A 22,499-nucleotide genomic window follows, 5' to 3' on the forward strand; every position below is an offset into this window, starting at 1 on the left:
TGTAAACAAAAACTTTTGTTAGGAAGCTGTTATTATTGTTCTCTTTATTCAAACTTCCCCTCTCCTGCTGCAAATACCTACATATCTTTAATTTTATTTTTTTTATAATTTTATTTATTTATTTTGACTATGCTGGGTTTTTGTTGCTGCATGCGGGCTTTTTCTCTAGTTGTGGTGAGTAAGGGCTACTCTCTAGTTGTGCTTGGGTCTCTCATCGCAGTGGCTTCTCTTGTTGCAGATCTTAAGTTCTCGGGCTCACGGGCTTCAGTAATTGTGGCGTGCAGGCTCAGTAGTGGCAGCCTCTGGACTCTAGAGCACAGGCTCAATAGTTGTGGTACATGGGCTTCATTGCTCTGTGGCATGTGAGATCTTCCCTGACCAGGGATCGAACCTGTGTCTCCTGCATTGCCAGGCAGATTCTTTACCAATGAGCCACCATGGAAACCCCCTAAATATCTTTAAATGTTTTTTCTTTTTTTGGTGGATATATAATACATGGAGACTTTATTTTTTCTTTATGTATATATATATATATATATATATATATTTTACTTTTTATTTCATATTGGAGTATACTTGATTAAAAATGTTATGATAGTTTCAGGTGTACAGCAAAGTGATTGAGTTATACATATACATATGACTATTCTTTTTCAAATTCTTTTCCAGTTTAGGTTGTTACATAATGAGCTCAATTCCCTGTGCTACACAGTAGGTCTTTGTTGGTTATCCATTTTAAATGTAGCAATGTGTACAAGTGTTGTGTTTTCTTGATAGAAGGCTAATAATAAACATACACTAAGGTAGTTGGTACTTGAATGCCTTTGTCTAATTTTGGTATCAAAATAGTGTTAGTCTTATAAAATGAGTTAAGTATTCTGTTTTTTCAAAGTGTTTGCTTTCCCATAAGTAAGTTTTAAAATGGTTAGGTGTAATTTGTATACAATAAATATGCATCCATTTTGTGTACAGTTTGATGAATTTTGACAAATGTATATAACCGTGTACCCATCACCGCAATCATGATATCAACATGAATATTACCTGAGAAAAGTCCCTCTGCTCCCTTTTACAGTCAGTCTCCACACTCCTACAGCTTTTCTTGGGCCCGGACAACCACAGATCTAATTTCTATCTTTATAGATTAAACTTGTCTTTCCTATAGTTTCCTGTAGTTTTAAGTAGACTCATGTAGTGGGTACCTGTTTGTGACTAGCTTTCTTCCCTCAGCACAGGTTTTGAGATTCATTTCATGTTGTTGTATATATAGATAGTTCTTTTTTTTGTGAAGAATATTCCATATCATAATAGCATACATCACATTTTAGGCTATTTCTCGTCTGGAGCTATTTTAAATAGATTTGGTGTATAAGAATGTGTATGGACATAATGGTTTCATTTCTCTTGGGTAGTCCTGCTGGTAGAATGGTATATGTTAGTTTCACTTTATAATAAACAAACTCTAATTCAAAATGGCTATTTTGCATTCCTGCTAGCAATCTATGGGAGTTCCAGTTACTTCAGATCCTTGCTGACATTTATTATTATGTCTTTTTGATTTACCCATTACACATTTTAGTGGTATCTCATTGTGGCTTTAATTAGTTAATTATCTATTTTCTGATAAATAGTGATGATAAACATCTTTTCATGTGCATATTTGTTATTTATTATCTTCTGAAATGGCTACTCAAATTCTTTTCCCATTTGGAAAAAAAAAACAAAACTGAGGTGTTTCAATGGCTGCAAGAATTCTCAATATGTTCTGGATAAAAGTCTTTATCATATATATGCAATGTGAATATTTTCTCCAAGTCTTTTGCTTGTCATTCATTTTTTAATAATGTCTTGTGAAAAGTAGAATTTTAAAATTTTGATGAAATCTTATTTATTTTTTTTGTATGGTTTGTGTTTTTGTGTCCTAAGAAATCTTTGTCTACTTCAAGATTGTGAAGATTTTCTTCAATATTTTTGTCTCAGTTTTATACTTTTAGCTTTTATATTAAGATCTATAATGTACTTTGAGTTAACTTTTTTTGTATAATGTGAAGTAAGGGTTGAAATTCCACTTCTTCCTCATCTGAAGATCCAGTTATTTCAGTTCAATTTGTGAAAAAAATGTTGGTTTGTAGCTTTCTTTTAATTTCTTTGACTAGTTGTGGTATCAGAATGAAGTTAGTCTTATAAACTGAATTAAGAAGTGTTCTGTTTTCTAGAAGAGTTTGTGTACATGTTTGATATTATTTCATTTTTAATGTTTAATAGACTTTATCAATGAAGCCATCTGAGCCTGGAATTTCATTTGTAGGACTATTATTAATAATTTAATTTTTAAATTAGATGTGAGATAACATATTTATTTAAATCTCTGAGTCTTTTTTTGGGGGGGTTAACTTTGTCTTTCAACATATTTGACTATTTCAGCAAAATTACCAATTTTGTTTTACAGTTATTCTTATTATTGTCTCTTTTAATGTCTATAATATAAATAATGACATTTCATCATTTACTCTTGATATTTGTAATTTGTGTTTTCTCCTTTTTTTCCAGCTTTATTGAGATATAATTGACATATAACATTGTATAAGTTTAAGGTGTACAGCGTGGTGATTTGATACACATATATATTACGAAATGATTACCATGATAAGGTTAGTTAACAGATCCAGCACATCATATAATTGCTTCTTTGTGTGGGTATGGTGAGAATATTTAAGACTGATTCTGTTAGCAAGTTTCAAGTATACAATACAGTGCTTACATGCGTGCTAAGTTGCTTCAGTCGTGTCCAACTCTGTGCGATCCTATCTGTGGACTGTAGCCCATCAGGCTCCTCTGTCCATGGAAGTCTCCATGCCTCCTCCAGGAGATCTTCCCAACACAAAGATCAAACCTGTGTTTCCTGCATCTCCTGCATTGCAGGCAGATTCTTTACTGCTGAGCCACAAGGGAAGCCCATACAATACAGTTTTATTAACTATAGTCAGCCATGCTTTCCTGAGACCCCCAGAACTTATTCATCTCATAACTGGAAGTTTGTACACTTTGAACAACATCTTCCCATTTCTCCCAGACCCCAATCCCCTGACAATCACCAGTCTACTCTATATGAGTTCAGCTTTTTTAGATTCCACATATATCATGAGATCAAACAGTATTTGTCTTTATCTGACTTATTTCACTTATCATAATGCCCCAAGTTTCATCCATGTTGCAAATATTTTCTTCCTTTCATAGAGTCCCTTTTATTTTGTTGATTGTTTCTTTTGCTGTACGGAAGGGAATGGCAGAATTTCCTTTTTAATGACTGAATAATATTCCACTGTGTGAGAGGGGATGTGTATCACATTTCCTTTATCCATTCATTCATTGGTGGATACTTGGTATGCTTTCATATGGCTATTGTGAGTAATACTCCAATGAAGATGAGAGTTTAGGTATCTATTTGCAATAGTGATTTTATTTCTTTTGACTACATATCCAGAAGTGGGATGGCTGGATCATATGATAGTTCTGTTTTCAATTTTTTTGAGAAAACTTAATACTATTCTCCATAGTGGCTATACCAATTTACATTCTCACCAACAGTGCGAAGTAGTTCCCTTTTCTCCACATCCTTGCCAGTACTTGTAATCTCTTGTTAGCCATTCTAACAGATATAAAATTATATCTCATTGTGGTTTTGATTTTCCCAGGTGATTAGTGATGTGAGCATCTTTTCAAGTACTTGTTGGCCCTGTGTATGTCTCTTCTTTGGATCCAGTTGATAGTGCTGTTCAGGTCAACTGTATCCTTACTGATTTTTTATTCCTGTTTGATCTATCAATTGTTGGGAAAGGGATGTTTAAGTCTCCAATTATAGTGATGGATTTGTGTGTTTCCCTATACTTTTGTATCAGTTGGGACTCAAATTGTATCAGTTTTGACTCAAATGTTTGACACTATTGTTAAATGCATACATTCTTGTTAAGTTTTTTGTCTCCTTAGAGAAATGATCTCTAAATTATTATTTAATATTTTTATCCTGAGAATTTCTCCTTTCTGAAGTGTTCTTTGTCTAAAATTAATATAGCTGCCCCAGTTTTCTCTTGATTCATGTGAGCAAGGTTTTTGTGTATGTCCATCCCTTTAGCTTCACTGGGTCTTTATATTTATAGTGGATTTCTTAAATTCAGTATATAATTGGTTCTTATATCTTTATTCATCGTGATAGTTTCTCTCTTTTAATTGATGTATTTAAACCATTTATATTTAAAGTGATTGTCAATATAGTTGAATTAATATCTACTATTTTTGTAACTTTTCTCTTTGTTGCAGTTTGTTTCTTTTCCTTATCTTTTTCTCCTTTTTCTGGTTTTAATTGAGCATTTTACATGGTTTCAATTTAACTCTTCTCATAGCTTATCAATTATGGTTCCTTTAAAAATTTTAATGGTTTCTCTTGAGTTTTAGCATAAAAATTTTATATAAAATTTATATATATATATTTTTTAATTAATTAATTAATTTAATTTTCCTTTTCCCTGAAGCACTTCTTTTAACATTTCTTTCAGTACAAGTCTACTGATAATAGCTTCCTTCAGTTTTTGTTTGAGAAAGTATTTATCCTTCAGAGCTTTTGAAGAATAATTATACTGGATATAGAATTTGCATGATGTCTGATGAAAAATCGCTGCTATTCTTATCCTTATACTCTACAAGATACTTTTAAGATTTTGTGTCTTTTGTCTTCTTCAATTTGAGTCAATATAAGTAGATATCGATTTTTTAAAAATATTTATCCTGTTTGATAGTCTTTGAACTTCCTGAGTCTGTTGTTGGTATCAGCTCATTTTGGAAAATGCTTGGTCATTACTTCAAACATTTATTCGACTGTAGTCTTTCTTTATTCTATTTCTGGTATTTACATTACATACATGTAATACCTTCAGATATTGTTCCAGAGTTCATGGATGTTTTATTCTGTTTTGGGGGGGGGCATCTTTTTCATTCTTTTTTCTCTCTGTATTTCAATTTTGGCAGGTTCTATTGAGCTGTCATCAGGCTCACTGATTATTTCCTCAGTTAGTCTGGTCTACTTATGAGATCATCAAAGGAATTCTACATGTCTATTACACTGGTTTTGGTTTCTAGATTTTCTTTTGATTTTTTTTTTTAGAGTTTCATCTTTCTGCCTGTTACCTATCTTTTCTTCTATATTGGCTACTTTTTTCATTAGAGCCCTTAAATATTAATTATAATTATCTTTAATTCCCATTCTGTTAGTTCCAAAATTTGTATAATATCTGAGTCTAGTTTTGATGATTATTTTTTCCATTTTGACTGTGTTTCAGCATGACTTGCCATTGTTTATTTAAAGCCAGACATGATGTATTGGGTAATAGGGACTGAGGTAAATAGTACTTTAATGTGAGGTAATAGGCATTCTGTCAATAGTTGTTAATGAATGAATGAATGATTGAATGATAAATGTTCATATTACAAGGTCTAACTCTAAAATGAATGTTGTGGTTCCTTTAAGGTTTTACACCCTTTGGGAAAAGCAATGAACTTATTTTTTTTCTAACATGGAAATATTTTTTTTCAATGGAAGATGACAAACATTTTACTCTGTCAGTTGATTAAACTCTAGAGCTGTATGGTGCCATTGTTATTTACCTAAACTAGTAATACCATGTATGGTATAATATACCTGTTTCTTCCTATTTGTATTAGATTTTATAAATCTACTATAAAATTTTTATATATTTCAAATTAGAACATATTGCTATTATTATTAAAATACTACTCCATAACTGTCAGGGCTAGGAAGAAGCCAAAATTATGTTAACTGCCTGTCTACATATGCATACATGCACATATGTACACATACATATATATATATATGTGTGTGTTATATATATTAATACAATATGTATTTTAATATATAGGCCGTCACATATGCAGACATACTCCCAATAATAGCTAAAACAATGATAGTAACATTAAGATTTTTTAAGAAAAGTTCTTATAATTCTAACAAATTTAATTATTTCAATAATTAAGTCTTTGCTATGACATGCAGTAATACAAAAAGTAGGTAAAACCAATCAGGTAATTACTGAATTAAATGTCTAGAATTACAGGACGGAATAGTGTTATATAAATATTAAACCTACTGAAGTAGAATTCAGTCACTGTCAACTTTAAGAACCTTGATAAGGCACTCTTTTCATTTTGCAAGAAAAAGAATGAATTTGTAGGCAGACACGATTGTACTAATCGGTTGACATAAATTTCAGCTGCCATAAACGAATTCAGTTACATTTCGCTCATAGTACATGGAAGATTATAACAACAGAGGTTTCCTTGTTTCAGCTGCCTTCCCTATCTTTGCCATGGTTTTCTGTCTTCCCTACCTTTCACTGCACATGCACACAAACAAATGCACGTACATGGACACACCTTGCCCCAGATCTTAGGATGTCTCAGATAGCTTGTTTCCTCTGACCCCTAGCTTCTTTGCAGTTAATGACAGGAAAAGAGTGTGAAGTAGAAGTAGAAAAGATGTAAATGCATTATAGTGATATCATTGGCTTTAGAAATCTAACTTTCAACTCAGAAATGTTTATACTAAATGTGAACATTGCTTTCTACACATGTGGAAAGAGTCTAGGTCCTAGATTCTTTTAGGTACCTCGCTTGTTAAATATCTTCCTAAATAAGTTCAGAATCTTGAGTTCACTTAGTTTAGTAAATTGTATATAAAGCCCAAACGTAGAAGTGAATTCCAAACTCCGTTTTAGAAAACACATGAACAAATGGTAATAGCTATCCTAGTGGGTAGTTGTTAAATCTAAAAATGTTTGCCAGATGTGGGTAGAGAAGTTTCTGAATACATCCCTTAAATTTCATCTTTGCTTTTTTATAACAAGTGATTCGTAGCCAAGATCAGTTATGACTAAGAACAGATCAAAGAGAATAAATGGAAAATAATTGTAAAGAAAGATGTCCCTTTGTGCCTTTGTATTTTTCTGCTACAATGAGAAGATGTAGTTTTGAGATTTTATAATTGTCACAATTTAGACTATAATTATTTCATCACTTTCTGAAGAGAAATTTAATCATATTGAAAATGTTAGGAAACTATTCTTTTTGTAGTTGTAAATGTGTTATATTTTTGAAGAACTGAGTAGTCATCTACTTATTTTAGTGGAGAATTTATATTTAATAAAATGAAAAGCAGAGTTTAAAGTACCATGGTTTTCTAAAAAGAACAATGATGTTAATATATTAGCAACATGGCAAAATTAACTGCTTAGACAAAAAATTGAATTAAGCATTTTAAGATTTTCCTTAGCTATATAGATTTTCTGTTAGGTTTGAAAACATCTGTTTTGATTTTTAGAAGAAATCCTGACAATGCGTATTAAATTTTTACTCAGCAGTCTATATTTACGCTTTTTCATTTTTACAAATCTTCCAAAAGAACCAGTATTAATTGTGTACCAGAATCAAAAGTAAATTGTTATTTTGTGTTACAAGAGATGCATGTTTGATCCCTGGGTTGAGAAGATGCCCTGGAGTAGGAAATGGCAGCCTACCAGTAGGAATGGCAGCCTCCAATATTCTTGCCTAGAAAATTCCATGGACAGAGGAGTCTGGTGGGCTAGAGTCTGTAGGGTCACAAAAAATCAGACAGGATTGAGCGCATGCGCACACACACACACACGTTGTATTACTTTTGCACTGTTAAATGGTCATATAATATATGGTGAAATGACATAAAATGTAACCACAAATGAGCTGCCTTGTATATATCTTAAAACATAAGACATTCTTTCCTAAGATATATCTCTTTGTATCTGTCTATCATAGAAAGGGGAAGTTTAAATATAGTTTCAAATGAAAAAATATCATTTGCATAGAAAACTATGTACTTACATTTGAGAAAAGCATGTATAACAATAGATTAATATGTACGATAGACTCCTCAGTTACAGAAACTTAATGAGTAACCTTTATTGCATATCTCTTGGTCTCTATATAGCAATCACCTTGTCTCTGACGGATGATGCCATTTATTTTGACCTGAAACCTGCCCTCTAGCCCATTTATTACTGCTTATATGATAGTATGTACTTTCAGTATATTATTCACCATCAAGGGATGTATAAATGTATGATACTTCACAAATTATGTCTGTTGTGGTTCACAGTTGATCAGTATGTACTCTCTCATTGATGTACAATTTATTTGATCCAGAGATTTACTGAGCAGCTGCTATATTTACCAAATATATAATGTATTATGGATACATTGATAATGAAAACAGTCTTCTCTTTTGAAGGAACATGTCTTTTTATCACTGTCTCTTTTCCTCTTTTCCTTGGTCAGTTTTCCAACTCTCGATTGTGTCAAGAACATCTTCTAACTCCCTCTTTTTTTTGTATTCTTTTTTTCTTTCATGATAATACTAAGACTTTTTTTTTTGTTTCCTCTGATTGTACAAAAACAGTGTTGAGTATGTACTGGCACTTTAGCTTGAATCTAGGCAACCATACTAATAGTCATTGTATTTGTTACCATCACTCCAGTTTCACTTAAAAATATCTTTGATGAAGCAGAAGAATTATTAATTTTATTAAATCATGACCCTTAAGTGCATGTCTTTTAACAAATCATCTGTTTCACAAAATGGGAAGTATGTAAACCTCCTTTTGCTTCATGTCTTGGTCTGTTGGTTGTTGTAATGAAAAGCGCTTGTGCAGTTGTTTGAGATGAACTAGCTGCTTTTTCCTGGAACACAATTTTTATTTAAAAGAACAAATGAAAAACTATGGGTGGTTAGCGGAAATTCACTTGAAAAATGAACAAAAGAGCTTACTATTCAAGGAAAACAACCAATCCTGTTTATTGCCAATGATAAAATTTGAACATTTTTGAGTGAAAATTCAAATTTAATAAAAGTTCTGTCACTGTGAGCCTGACAGCTTCCTAATACTTAAAGACTTTTCCAGTGCGATTGGTGATAATTGATGAAACAGGATACAAAGAGATCATTGATAACGGTTTCAGAATCTGCATTGCAACTAAACTTTTTAAGAAATTTCTAGTTGTCAAGTTTTATTGTAGAATCAAAAAACACTACCATTCTCTGAAAGGACTAATGAAAATACTCTTTCCTTTTCTAACTATATGTTAATGTAAGGCCAAATTTTCATCATGTACTTCACCAAACCAAAAGACTACAATAGATTGAATGAAGAATCAAATATGTGAATCCAGTTGTCTTCTAATAAGCCAAATACTAAAGAGATTAACAAAAATATAATTAAAAAATGCTATTATTCTCTGTGACATTCTTCTGTTTTAGAAGATTTTTAAAATTAAAGTGGTTATTTATGTTAGCATGTATTGAGTTATTAATGAATCTAATCATTTAATTATTAAAATGAATTAATAACTTTAAAATTTTTCTCAGTTTTAATTTTTATTATAATAAATATCACTACACACAACCTCATAAACAAAAGGTCTTTGGGGTCATTGATAATTTTAAGAGTGTAAAGGATACCAAAAATTTAAGAAGCTGTTGTAGAGATATTCTTACATATGTGACCAGGATATTTAAGAATCCTCATAGCAGCATTGTCCATAGTAGCCCCATATCAGGAACTACAGCAAATTCTTCATCATTGAATGGATAATTAAATGGTGTATTTACAGTGGAAATCTATATAGCAGTGAAAATGAATGGTGTGTGTAGCTAGACAGCTCAGCCGAGATGATGCTTTCTAACAGATTGTTGAATAAAAGAAGCAAGTTATAAAAGAATATGTGCACTGTGATTCCACTTGTATAGATTTCAAAGCCAGGCAAAGTTAACATATATTGTTTAGAGTTGCATAGGGAATGATTACCCCAGAAGTCAGGATAGTGGTTCTCTCTCAGGGTAAAAAGAAGGATATAACTGTTAAGGTGAGTACAGGAGACAAGTTCTTATTATTCTGAAAATGTGTGTTTCTTAAATTCGGTGGAGATATCATGGATGTTTGCTTTATAATTTATGTATAATATATGTTTTATTCCCTCATATCATATATTATGAACATAAGAGAATAAAATTAACCTCTCCAGAAAAATAAAACAACAAACAAGAAAATATGATTAAGAAATATGATAAGGGAGTTAATCTGACTGGTGACTAATTTCACATGCGTTGTATATATTGCCTGCTATAAAACTCAGAGTCAATAAACCATCACACCTTTACATTATTTTTAAACAAAGCTGAAGTTTATCTTGAAGCAGTTGTTATAAGAATAATTCATAAGACCTCTGTTTCTTGCGGTCTTATTCAAAATGACTTTATACTCAGTTTGGCTGGATGCAAGACTTTTCCTAGGCACTTTTCCTATTGTGCGCTTGTGTTAAATGTCACCATGGAGAAATCTGAGGTTAATCTGATTATTTTACTATTACAGGTAATTTGATCTTTTGCCCTGTGTTGCCCCAAATATATTTCATTTTTGATGTCCAGTAATTTTACTAGGATGTGATGTAGTGTGGATGCACCTGTGTCAGTTTTTCCTAGGATGTAGAATAATTCACATTTGATAAGATTTGAGCCATTTTTATTTCTTGAAAGTTTTCTTGTACTTTTAAATCACTTTTCTTAGTGTTTATTATTTTGATTCTTCTCTTTGGGAATAATAGTGATACATGTATTGGATTCTTTTACTTTGATCCTTTTAAACTCTGCTCTTTTTACTTCTGTGAGGAATATTTTTAGCAGTTGCCTGTTTTTCTTTTTGCTACCTCAGCATGGCCTTTTTCTTGTAATAGTTTTATTCTCCCCCTCCTCCATTTATTCCCTCTGACAGTTCATGTTTTCATCTCTTGTCTTACCATATCTTCCCTGATTACTTGTATCTCTATGTTGAATTCTTATTTTTCTGAAATGATGGCTTTGTTAAGTTTGGGTTCATATGTGTCCAATTTTTATCTTTTCTGTAGCAATATTTTTTTCTGCCAGATGTCCTTCATCTTCTGTTTGTACTTTCCTATTCTTTTTTTTCTTTTAAATATTTAATATATTTGTAGACACACTTCTTTTTTCCTTTTGAACCACACATCTTTGAATGAGTTTGATTTTTCTGGATGAACTACTTGTAGAAGGTTATGTTGCAGAGGGACCAGAGCTACTTTGTCAACAGAAATGTATTAATGATATACAGTGTTGCACGACTGAAATTCTTTAACCCTGTATTTTTTTTTTTTTTGATAACTACTGGCAAGATAGAATCTCTCTTTCACCTTTTCTCACTGATAGACTGATTCCTACAAATATGGTTTGACTTACTCCCCAGTCAGCCCCATCTACTCTTCTGACAACTAGAATAAGGGTGTATATTCCAACAGTTTGCACCCTTATTCCAGCTGTTTATAAGAAAGTATTGTTGGTTCTGTCCCTCAGGTTGTTGCACTTAACTTTGGAGAACATGCTCTACTCGTTTTAGCTTAGATCAATTATTACTGTCCCCTCTGTGTGTCTTTCTTCATTGCTGTTTGATTTTTCTGTCTTTAGTCATCCTTCCACATACATTATGTCATGGTGGTTTATGGTTTTACAAGTTTTCTACTTTTCATTGAATGTGGAGTTTATGTTTCTTTTTTCCCATTTTTTTTTATTGCTTTTGAGTGATATATTAGAGGAAAAGGGAAAACTTTTTACTCGCAGTGTAGAAATAAGTGTCCTTTAAACTTTTGAGATACAATCAGAAGTACTAAGATATGAGAAAGGAAATTCCTAGTCTTTCATTTGTATCGCCTGGGGGAGGTTGAGCTGAAAATGTTCATCAAACAATTTATTTCCTGGGAAAGAAAGAAAGCAAAAAGCCTACTTTTTTAAAATAGATTTTGTACTTAATTTTCTGAAAAGTTAAGAATAATAATTTTGGAGTACTTTGGTTTCAGGATTACTTGTCAGTTCAGTCACTCAGTCATGTCCAACTCTTTGCGACCCCATGAATCGCAGCACACCAGGCCTCCCTGTCCATCACCATCTCCTGGAGTTCACTCAAACTCACGTCCGTTGAGTCGGTGATGCCATCCAGCCATCTCATCCTCTGTCGTCCCCTTTTCCTCCTGCCCCCAATCCCTCCCAGCATCAAGATTACTTAGCTTAACTTTCCATAATTGGCTATGCTATCCTTGTTATTATTTAGTCACTAAGTCGTGTGACTCTTTGCAACCCTATGGCCTGTAGCCCACCAGCTTCCTCTGTCTGTGAAATTTCCTAGGCAAGAACACTGGAGTGGGTTTCTGTTTCCTAATGATGTTATCCTAATCAAGTACAAGCCTCTATCATTGGATTGGCGATTTGTTTTTGCCTTACTTATCAGCCAGTAAGTTAGCTTATTACTGTTGTATGGATGCTAGCAAAAGGCATGAGTTTCTGGATCAGGCACTTAAGCACAGCAAGTAGTATAAGCATTAGCATATTTATTTTGTTTCCTTTTGGAAGGAACCCAAAATCACACATGGGCAGCACAGTATGGCCTCAGATAAATGCCACACAAGTAGTGGGTTTATATCAAAACTGAGAAACAGTGAGCTTGGGGAATCTAATACTTTTATGTGAGCTAAGTTGCTTCAGTCATGTCCAACTCTTTGCAACCCTATGGACTGTAGCCAGGCTCCTCTGTCCTTGGGATTCTCCAGGCAAGAAAATACTGGAGTAGGTTGCCATTTCTTTCTCCAGGGGATCTTCCCAACCCAGGGATTAAACCTGAGTCTCTTGTCTCCTACACTGGCAGACAGGTTCTTTACCACTAGGGCCACCTGGGAAGCCCAATACTTTTATGACAAGTAATAAGTAAACCTGCTATTTGTCCAGGGAGATGTAACCTCATTTCTCAAAGTTATTCTGAGGAATGTCCTGGGGCCTGGGTTAAGAACAAGCCTTGCAGACTTATCATACTCAACAAAATGTGGGAAATTACAAGAGCGTCTTTCTCATTTCTCTTTCTCTCTACCTCTATGTGTCTTTATCTCTCTCTGTCAAACAAATGACAATCATTACCTAATCTGAAGTATTTTATTAAACACATAAAACCAACCATGATAATGTTCTCTTCCTATCACTATTCTTTCAGTGGAGTGGGCACCAGGTTCACTAACTCTCCTTTTTTTTTTTAAATTATTATTTACCTCAAGAGCAGGGAGCTGAGTTTATTTTATATCTATTTATCTATCTTTCCTTAGATCTTGGCACATCATCATTATCAGTCCCAGCAAGAACCCTTCTTGTTTTAATATGTGTTGTGCTTAGTTACTCAGTTGTATCCAACTCTTTGCAACCCCATGGACTATAGCCTACCAGGCTCCTCTGTCCATGGGGATTCTAGGCAGGAATACTGAAGTGGGTTGCCATGCCCTCCTCTAGGGCATCTTTCCAACCCAGGAATTGAACCCATGTCTCTCACATTGCAGCTGGATTCTTAACCATCTGAGCCACGAAGGAAGCCCAAGAATACTGAAATGAGTAGCCTATCCTTTCTCCAGGGGAACTTCCCAACCCAGGAATCGAACTGGGGTCTCCTGTATTGCAGGCAGATTCTTTATCAGCTGAGCTACCAGGGAAGCCCTGTTTTAATATATGTAAATGTGTATTTCCGTATTCCCGTTTTCACTCCCATTTCTTCCCTCTTTCCTTTAATAAATTTGATACCTATATTTGGGCTCCCCAGGTGGCACTAGTGGTAAAGAACACCTCCCAGTGCAGGAAGCATAAAGGATGAGGGTTGGATCCCTGGGTCGGGAAGATACCCTGGAGAATGGAATGGCAACCTGCTCCAGTATTGTTGCCTGGAGAATCCCCATGGACAGAAGAGCCTGGTAGACTACGGTCCATGGGATCACAAACAGTCAGACATGACTGAAGTGACTTAGCATATTTGAAATCATCTGTATCCTTGCAAAATATTGCAGATTGTTTTATATATGTCTGTTTATTTTTTAACTTTTTAAGTTTGAAATGTTTGCAAAGTTATGGAGAAAATGATATAGTAGAAAGAGTTCCCATATGTCCTTGAGTCATATTTTTTAATTATTAATATTTTGCAACATTTCTTTCTCTTTTTGTATATGTACGTGTATTTTTTTCTGTACTATCTGAAAATAAGTTGAAGACATGTCCCCTATCGCTAAATATTTCAGTACCTTTCCTAAGAAGAAAAAACAATCTCTTACATAACCACAGTATGATTATCAAGTTAGTTTTAACATTTATACACTATTATTATCTGATATGTAATCCATATTCAAATTTCCTCAGTTGTCTCAGCAGTGCTTTTTTAACCTTTCCCTCTTCCAGTCTAGTTTCTGTTGCATTTGCTCATGTCTCTTTAGTCTTTAACTCTCTGAACAGTTCCTTGGCCTTTCTTTGTTATTTGATAATATGTATGTAATTTTTGTTTGTATGATATACTGGTATAGACCTTGTTCCTTTGATCAATTTTTCAGTGTTTCTAAGATCCACCTATATTTATGTGTAGACGTCTATCTTGTTTGTTACTTCCAACTTCTGCTTAGTTTTCAGTTTACTTATCCATTCCCCAGTGACAAGCACCTATATTGTCTTCAACTCCTTGCTATTATAAATAGTTCTGTCACTAACATCCTCATACATGTTCCTTTTAGGAATATTTCTGGAATATCTCTCTAAGAATAGAATTGCTGGGTCATAATGTTTCTTCTGTTTAATCAAAGTACTGCTGAATTGCCCTATGGAACAGCTGCCCTACCACACTTTAACTGTTCTATACTAAGATCTCAGTTTCTCTATACCATTGCAATATTTAGTCCTAGGTAACATTCTCATTTTTGCTAATATAATGGTTTAAAGTTTGCTCTCATTTATTTTCTCTAATTACTAATGAATTTAATTTCTTTTGCCAAACTCCTCATTGATAGAGTTTCTTCAGGAAGGAACTTTTCTGTAATACACACACACATACACACACCACAGGCGCTTGCACACACACACACACACACACACACACACACACTCCAGCCTGGTCAATGTACTAGAGGGATATTTTGAAGCTGATGTCATGAATGGCAATTGTAAAGTCCCATTTCACTTTGTGTCACTGTCAGTAAACCAGTTGACATTAGTCATATCATTTCTCGGATTTCTTACATTTTAAATATAATTTGTAAAAGTATACATTCTCCTAGACAACTGAAACCAAGATCCTTAAGACAGCTATCTGCACCTGACCCTGAAACTATGAAGACTGTGTAGAAATAGAATTTAAGATTTACTTCTTCAGATACTTGAATTCATCAATTTTCAAATCTTTTCCCTTATTTACTTCTGAATTTTTAAAAACTATGTACCCTATTGGTTATTTTTCAGTGGGTGTCCAAAATTTGTTATGTCTAACTAATTGCAAAGGATAGAATTTCTAGAGTACTGCAAAAATTACTATGTAAAAAGTTAAAACCTCCTTAAATATACCTGATTGAATCTAAATGCCATAGCAATTTGGTAACTATCATTGTGCATTTTGAAAATACACTAATAGGTTCTTCTGGTTTTTGTTTCTTATTCTTACAATGTTGTATTGGTTTCTGTCATATAGCAACATGCATTAGCCATAGTTATACGTACATCCTCTCCCTCCCTGGCCTTCCTCCCCTCCCTCCATCACATCCCTCCAGGTCATCATGGAGCACCAGACTGGGCTCCCTGTGCTGCACAACAACTTCTCACAGGCCATCCATCTTACACCTGATAGTGTGCATATGTTGATGCCACTTTCTCCATTCCTCTCACACTCCCTGTCCCCGACTGTGTCCACAAGGCCATTCTCTACATCTGTGTCTCCATTCCTTCCCTGCAAATCAGTTCAACAGTGCCATTTTCTAGATTTCATATATATGCATTAATATACTATTTGTGTTTTTCTCTTTCTGACTTACTTTATTTAACAGGCTCTAGGTTCATCCACTTCGCTAGAACTTACTCAGTCATTCTTTTTTATGGCTAAGAAATATTCTATTGTGTATGTGTACCACAGCTTCTTTATCCATTTGGTTCTTCTTTTATAGTCAAATTTACATCTTTTTTTCCCCTTCGTTAGCTCAGCATTTCTGCTGCTCCTTTCCCTCCCAGTATATCATTCCTAATGCATATTTTAATATTTCTTAATATTTTTTAAAAACATGTTTTTATGCTTAAAAGTATTTCAATTATATAAAATATCTCTACAACAAAAAATTTAAGTTACAATTACATTTTAAAAATTTCCTGTGATCATAAAAAATCTTTTTTCTGGATTATGTGTTCATTACATTACAATTATTAATAACTGATTAGAAGAATATGTATATATTATGAATTTTAATAAATAGTTAAATATAAAAATAAAGTTTATCTTAGAAAATATATCTTTATTAGACTTGATCTTAGCCAAAAGACCAAGAAGTAATAGAAGATGTATCTTTCAATGTATATTTTCAATTACTGTATTTACCTCTGTACTGTTAGAGTAAGACAGGATTTCAGCACCAATTCAGCTTTTTTATTTTTTTTTCTATAGATGTGAATGTTGATAAAATTGGATCACATAAGTAGTTGAGATGAAGAGATTTTATTATAGAAATATCAGTCAGTTCTTTAAACTTCTTTTGAATTATTTGTTAACACATAAACTTGGGGCTCTATCATCAAAATTTTTAACAACCCATCAGCTGTTAATTTGATTATATCGTCCTATAAACTTGATGAAAGCAAGAAACTACATATGTTACTCAATCACTGAAATCATTCTTCTTAGTCCTGACACTGTTTCTAATTGTCTCTTTCCTTGACACCCATGTTTTTATACCCTGAGGCAATGAACTATTACAAAATTATGATGAGTGAAAGGTAAATTTTTCTGTTGTAAGGTGGGAGAAATATGATTTCAAAAGAAACTTTGCTTTCATAGAAAAGAATAAATAAGAAATTATGGAATCTTTAAAAAATGATTTTCTTAAGCCATCTGTGCCTGCATATACCTATCTTAATATAACTCAGGGATTTGTATGCTGCTGCTGCTAAACAGAAATGATATTTTTAAAGCTGTCATTATTCCAAAAAAAATCATATAGCATCAACCTTTGTGAGAAATATGGAGTATTAAGTTTATTGAATTATAAATTTACAGTAAGGAACTTTTTAATGTAAATCAATAGCTATAAATTTATATATGTTTTGACAAAATGTATATCTAATTCAACAAACAGTATACTCCATCATTATGTTCCTGGAAGAGGTTGGCTTGAGTGTGTTGATGTCAAACCCAAGACTAAGTATTAATATTCTTGGAAGGTTATTTGGTGGTTTAATTTAGGGCTCTCTATAATTCTGTTCTTTTCCTTATGTTAGTCCCTACACCTGAATAATTAGTTCCTCCTCCCTCGTCCCACCATATCTGTCTTAATGATAGCTCTTTTATATTATATTTGTGAATTCACCTTCCCATACATGTCTCAAATCTAATCCCTCTTCTCTGTCCCATGCCCTCATTCAGATCTACCTCATTTCTCAATTGGTTATCATCTTTTATCTGTGTTCCCTGGCTCCATTCTCTTTCCATTCCATTGTCTCCACCACAGAATTACTATAATAATTTTTCTAAAATTTGGATCAATTCCATATTCTCCTGCTTAGAAATTTTCAGTTGCTCTTACTGACAAATCTTTAAAGTCTGTGCACTTCCTAAAGTGTTGATACTTTCTTACATTTATTAGCTTGAGACTATCTGTTCTCAACTACTTTTCCAAATTTTTCTCCAGCAACTATTCTTGTTTCTTACTTGTGTCACACAAATTACTTATTTCCTTGAACAGATATAATGGTGCACTTACTAGAATGTCACAGTGGACACAACAAGGATATTTTTTAGTGATTTCACCTAAACTTCTGGCTACTTGTGATGAAAGACTTAACTTTATTCATATGCAGTGATCCTTTACAGAAAAATTTTATAATTTATCATTGAGATATGTTTTTAGATCACAGTGATAGCACTCAGCATGGCTATTGGACACAGGAAAAAAATGGCAAAGTAAAGCTTTAAAAAATCAGAGAGGCCATGGTAAAGAATAGACTATATTCATAATCCTTAAATGTATCAAGATTTTTCAAAAGGTGGTTTGAAAGCACATACACACACAAACATAAATTACAAAATGTATTGAATTCTCCTTTATACATATTAATAAGAAAAAGAGTTTTTATGTTTGGCCTATAACGTAAAACTCTATGGATAATAACTATCTTTTTATAATTCCCTTTTGGACTCAGCATTATGAAATAGCTTGAACTCTAGCAGGTATTAGGTAGGTTCTACTAACAATTTCAACACTTTCAACAATTTCAACAATTTCAACACAATCAACTGTATGATTTTTATGGGTCAATTATACATCCACTGTCTGTTCAAGGAGAGACTGTATCATATGAGATAACATTTGAGAGTATATTATAAATTTAAACAGATTTAAAAACACATTGTATCATTGAATTATTCCTTAATCTCTTTACATTAATCCTATATTTCCTTAGAGAATCTAGTCTATCTTGATAGAAGCCATATGTTGATAGGGCTAATAAATGATCCAATAAGGAAAAAAAACATATTGAGGGTTTGTTTTATTTATTTTTTTCTAATTGTTTTCTTTTATGTTTCTTATGTTTCTTCCTTGTCAAAACAGTTTTGGTATGAACCATGATGGAATTGGAAATTCTTGTGGGACAAAAGGTCATGAAGCAGCAAAACTTATGGCAGCTCACATTACTGCAAATACCAATCCCTTTTCCTGGTCTGCCTGCAGTCGAGACTATATCACCAGCTTTCTAGAGTAAGTAATCCTCTGGAGAGTGATGATGAATTGCTCCAGAAGTAAGCCATTGATAGAAGCCTAATATGTAGTGCTTCAAACTGCATAATGAGTAACTTTTATAGGTCCCGGTGATACTTCAGACTGTTCCCCAAATACTTTAATATATCACTCTGGCAAATTTTTAATTTTTTCTTTGTACTCAAATAGAACACAGACTAAATTAGGGGGACACAAACAGATTAAGGAACTGGAGTAAGACTGTAAAAAGAGTTGATGATATGAGTTAGAAATGTTAAACAAATGGGAAGGAATGTCAGAAAGAATTTAGATTTACATAATTTAGTAATGCATAATCCAAGCCTTAATCCAGTGATTACATATTTCATTTTGTTGGTTAAAAAAAAAAAAACTGAGTTCTGTAGAAATGCCAAAGTATCTAATAGTAACAAACAACAACAACAAAAAACCAAACACCCAGGAAATGAAAATAAGAAAATGAAAATTTGTCTTTGAAAATGTATTAAATGACTCATCTTTTCTCCAGTTTGAGAACTCCTTTGCTGGTCCTTTAACGTATATTCTAAGAGTCCAGTTATTTAAATTTGAAGACTATAAATTAGGTGTAACTATGTTGAGGAAAGCAGATGTTTTTCCATATTTCACCTGCATAGAACTTTAAGATTAGCCTTTGGAAACTGTTAGACTTAGGTCTCACTCTCTAACAGTGTGACCTTGGTCATTCATGTTTGTTACTTAAACTTCTAATATTCAGTGACTTCATTTATTGAATAAATTTAGGTAATGATACACATATCATCAAGTTGTTATGTAAATAATTATGCATAACACTATTATGTATATAAAGCACTTAATAGACATTCATGATGTGGTATATTAAATAATATCGAGGTTTTAAGCACTGTTTTTCTATCATTACCTTTAACTGTTTTCTGCCATTTTTTTCTGAGGAGGAGTGGTTAAGTATTCTGAAAAAGTTGGTCATACACAAAGTATAGGAGAGCAACAGAAATTTTTTGTTTAAAGTTCACCTTAACAGGATCATAGTGTAACATTTTAGAAATTTGGAGGGAGACCTGGGTTTGATCCCTTGATCGGGAAGATCACCTAGGGAAGGGAATGGCTATCCACTCCAGTATTCTTACCTGGAAAATTCCATGGACAGAGGAGCCTGGCAAGCTACAGTCCATGGGTTGCAAAGAATTAGACACAACTGAGTGACCAACATTTTCTTTTAACACTATGTAGGGTAACATTACTTATTAAGATTTTGGTTCATATCTGCTAAGAACCAGATTATATTCTTAAAACTTATAATTGCATATTTTTAAAAGCCTCAGACAAGAGATTTTATTAATAAATTACCGAGAGCAATGCTTTGCTCAAAGATCAAAAGACAAGTGTTTAAAATGGACTCTTGTGAATTAATGTGATAATGAAATTGAAGGAATTGGAAGTATTTTTAGAAGGTAGCTCTTCTGAATAGCTATACTATAACCTAACAATTTTTAATCTTTGTAATAGATAAATTATATTACTTGCCTTGTGCCAAAACTTGGTGAAGGAGCACAGAAAATTTGACATCTTTTTGTAGTTTTTTAACACAAAGCACTAGCAATATCATTTTCTGAGATGTTTTAATAAGACCATATAACCTAAATTTTAAGCACTGTTGAAGATCTACTCTGTCTAGAAATCAAGCCAGATCTGGAAACTCTCCCTTGACTTGGCTCATGTTTTTATAATGGAATCTTAGTGTCTATCTCCAGAAAGACAAAGTGTATGAATGCTCAGTATTCCTGTGCATTTTTGCATTTCCTCTGCTTGTTTTTTGTTTTTTTTTTTTCCTTCCCCAAGTACATCATTTCTCATTCCTCTGTCTTGTTTCTGTTGTACAGCCCATTTGCTAGGAATATCTCTTTATAATAAATACAAGGACTGGTTTTGATCTCTTGCCAGACCCTGTGTAGTTAAAACTGTATTAAGGCTGTTAAAACATTCCAAAAGGGAATCCCTAAATTGCTGATAAAATACAGTTAAGAAATCACCACTGGTTTGAGGAGAGATGTAAAATTATTGCTAGTTGCAATAAATCATTCCACTGAATTAATTGAAAGAATTAATCCAAAAACCATTATGTAAGCCTTATTACCTCTTTGCATTTTCTATGTGTAAGCATAATTAGTGTTGACAGGGTTCTAGTGGGTTTATTATCCTGTATTTTATAAAAATATTTCTGTTACATCCTCATGGGAATGCTCACAAAGTTAAAGGCATTAGTAAAAGATAGTTGTGAAAGACAATGGGTAGGGATTTGGGGAGAAGTTGGCATCTCTTCCGCCTCTCTTTAACAGTAAACTAAACAACTCTGATTGTAATCTGACCAAGCAATAAAGGTTTTTTAAACACAAGGCCCTTTAAAAAGGTCAGTTCACTGGAGCACAAAGATACAATAGTAACTTTCTTGAATTTCTTTGTTCCTCTTTATTAATGCAGGGGACTTAATTGCTTTAACAGCTTTGTGTGATATTTTTAAAAATCCAGTGATATTTTGATTAGGGATTGAGGTTACATTTATGTTTTATAGTTGGCTCAAAAAGACTCATAACATTTTATTTTAGTTTCTCTTCTCAAGAAAAAGAAATCTTGAAAGATGAATTGTTTAGGAATTGCAGCCCTGCCAACAGAATGCATACTTTTCTCTACTTAGTGACTATATAGGCCAAAGATGATGGTGGATTTTAACAATAAGCTTTCTATGATTTATAGAGATTCACTATTCACTATGTTCAACTGAAAGCAATTCCATGGCCTTTAAATGCCAATAGAGTAAAAAAGTCTCTCGTGTCATTCTGAAACACTAGGTGCTATTGATCAATCAGGAGATGGTGTTTACCAACTCCCAATATTTTTTTTCAGATTTCTTAAACTCGGTGATTCAATAAGTGGTTCATGAATCGCCCAGAAGCCGTCCTGATTAAATAATAAAGAACCCATTACCGTTAAAATGGACGTGTTATGCCAGCTTCTGATGTTTTCGACGACGGCTTTGCAGGTAGTGTCCTTCCTATCTGCCTGCGGGACTTATTTATTTATTTATTCATTTATTTATTTATTTAGAAACTAGAGAAGATGAACCTGGTATTATGGCTCACATTCATTGATGTCTATGGGCTAATTTACCAGGCAGTAGAAGGCAGCCAGAAGTAATTGAGGCCAGTTTTTCATACATTTTCCACCACTTAGTGGTAGTACAGAGTAATTTCCTATAGTCCTCAAAAATCCTGGGGCCTCTGTGAATCAACTCTTGCTCTATTTAAATTAAAGTCTGTTATATTGTTTGAACTGTCAGAGATCCGTAGCAAAATTTCCTACAGTTCCAAATTAAATATTTTCACAGAAAAGATGGAAGCTGAAAAAAAGAGAAGCAATATTATGGTTGAAGATGAACTAGAAAGAAAGGTAGAGCTGCAAGAGAAGTGATATAAGATGAACAGGACAAGTAAGGCACTTAACAATTCTTCTAGAGCAATTACTTTTGAATGTCACTATCAGTAGTCTATTAGACAGAAAACAACTTTTATAGATGGGACCTCTTT

The 22,499-nt window shown here is 33.1% G+C and overlaps 1 protein-coding gene across 4 annotated transcripts in view; it reads left to right on the forward strand.

Annotated features, from left to right (window-relative positions):
- The window catches only part of ADAMTS6 (ADAM metallopeptidase with thrombospondin type 1 motif 6), a 430,884-nt gene that overhangs the window by 112,274 nt on the left and 296,111 nt on the right, over positions 1-22,499 (forward strand). For all 4 annotated transcript variants that reach the window (XR_009731737.1, XR_009731739.1, XR_009731738.1 and 1 more), the window contains exon 9: positions 18,754-18,900. Coding sequence is in view for 1 of the 4 variants with exons in the window: in XM_061393406.1 (XP_061249390.1) it covers positions 18,754-18,900 (147 nt within the window). In the remaining 3 variants the exon portion in view is untranslated. The remainder of the gene's footprint in view (positions 1-18,753; positions 18,901-22,499) is intronic.

This window comes from Bos javanicus, chromosome 20, assembly GCF_032452875.1.
Source record: "Bos javanicus breed banteng chromosome 20, ARS-OSU_banteng_1.0, whole genome shotgun sequence".
NCBI lineage: Eukaryota > Metazoa > Chordata > Mammalia > Artiodactyla > Bovidae > Bos > Bos javanicus.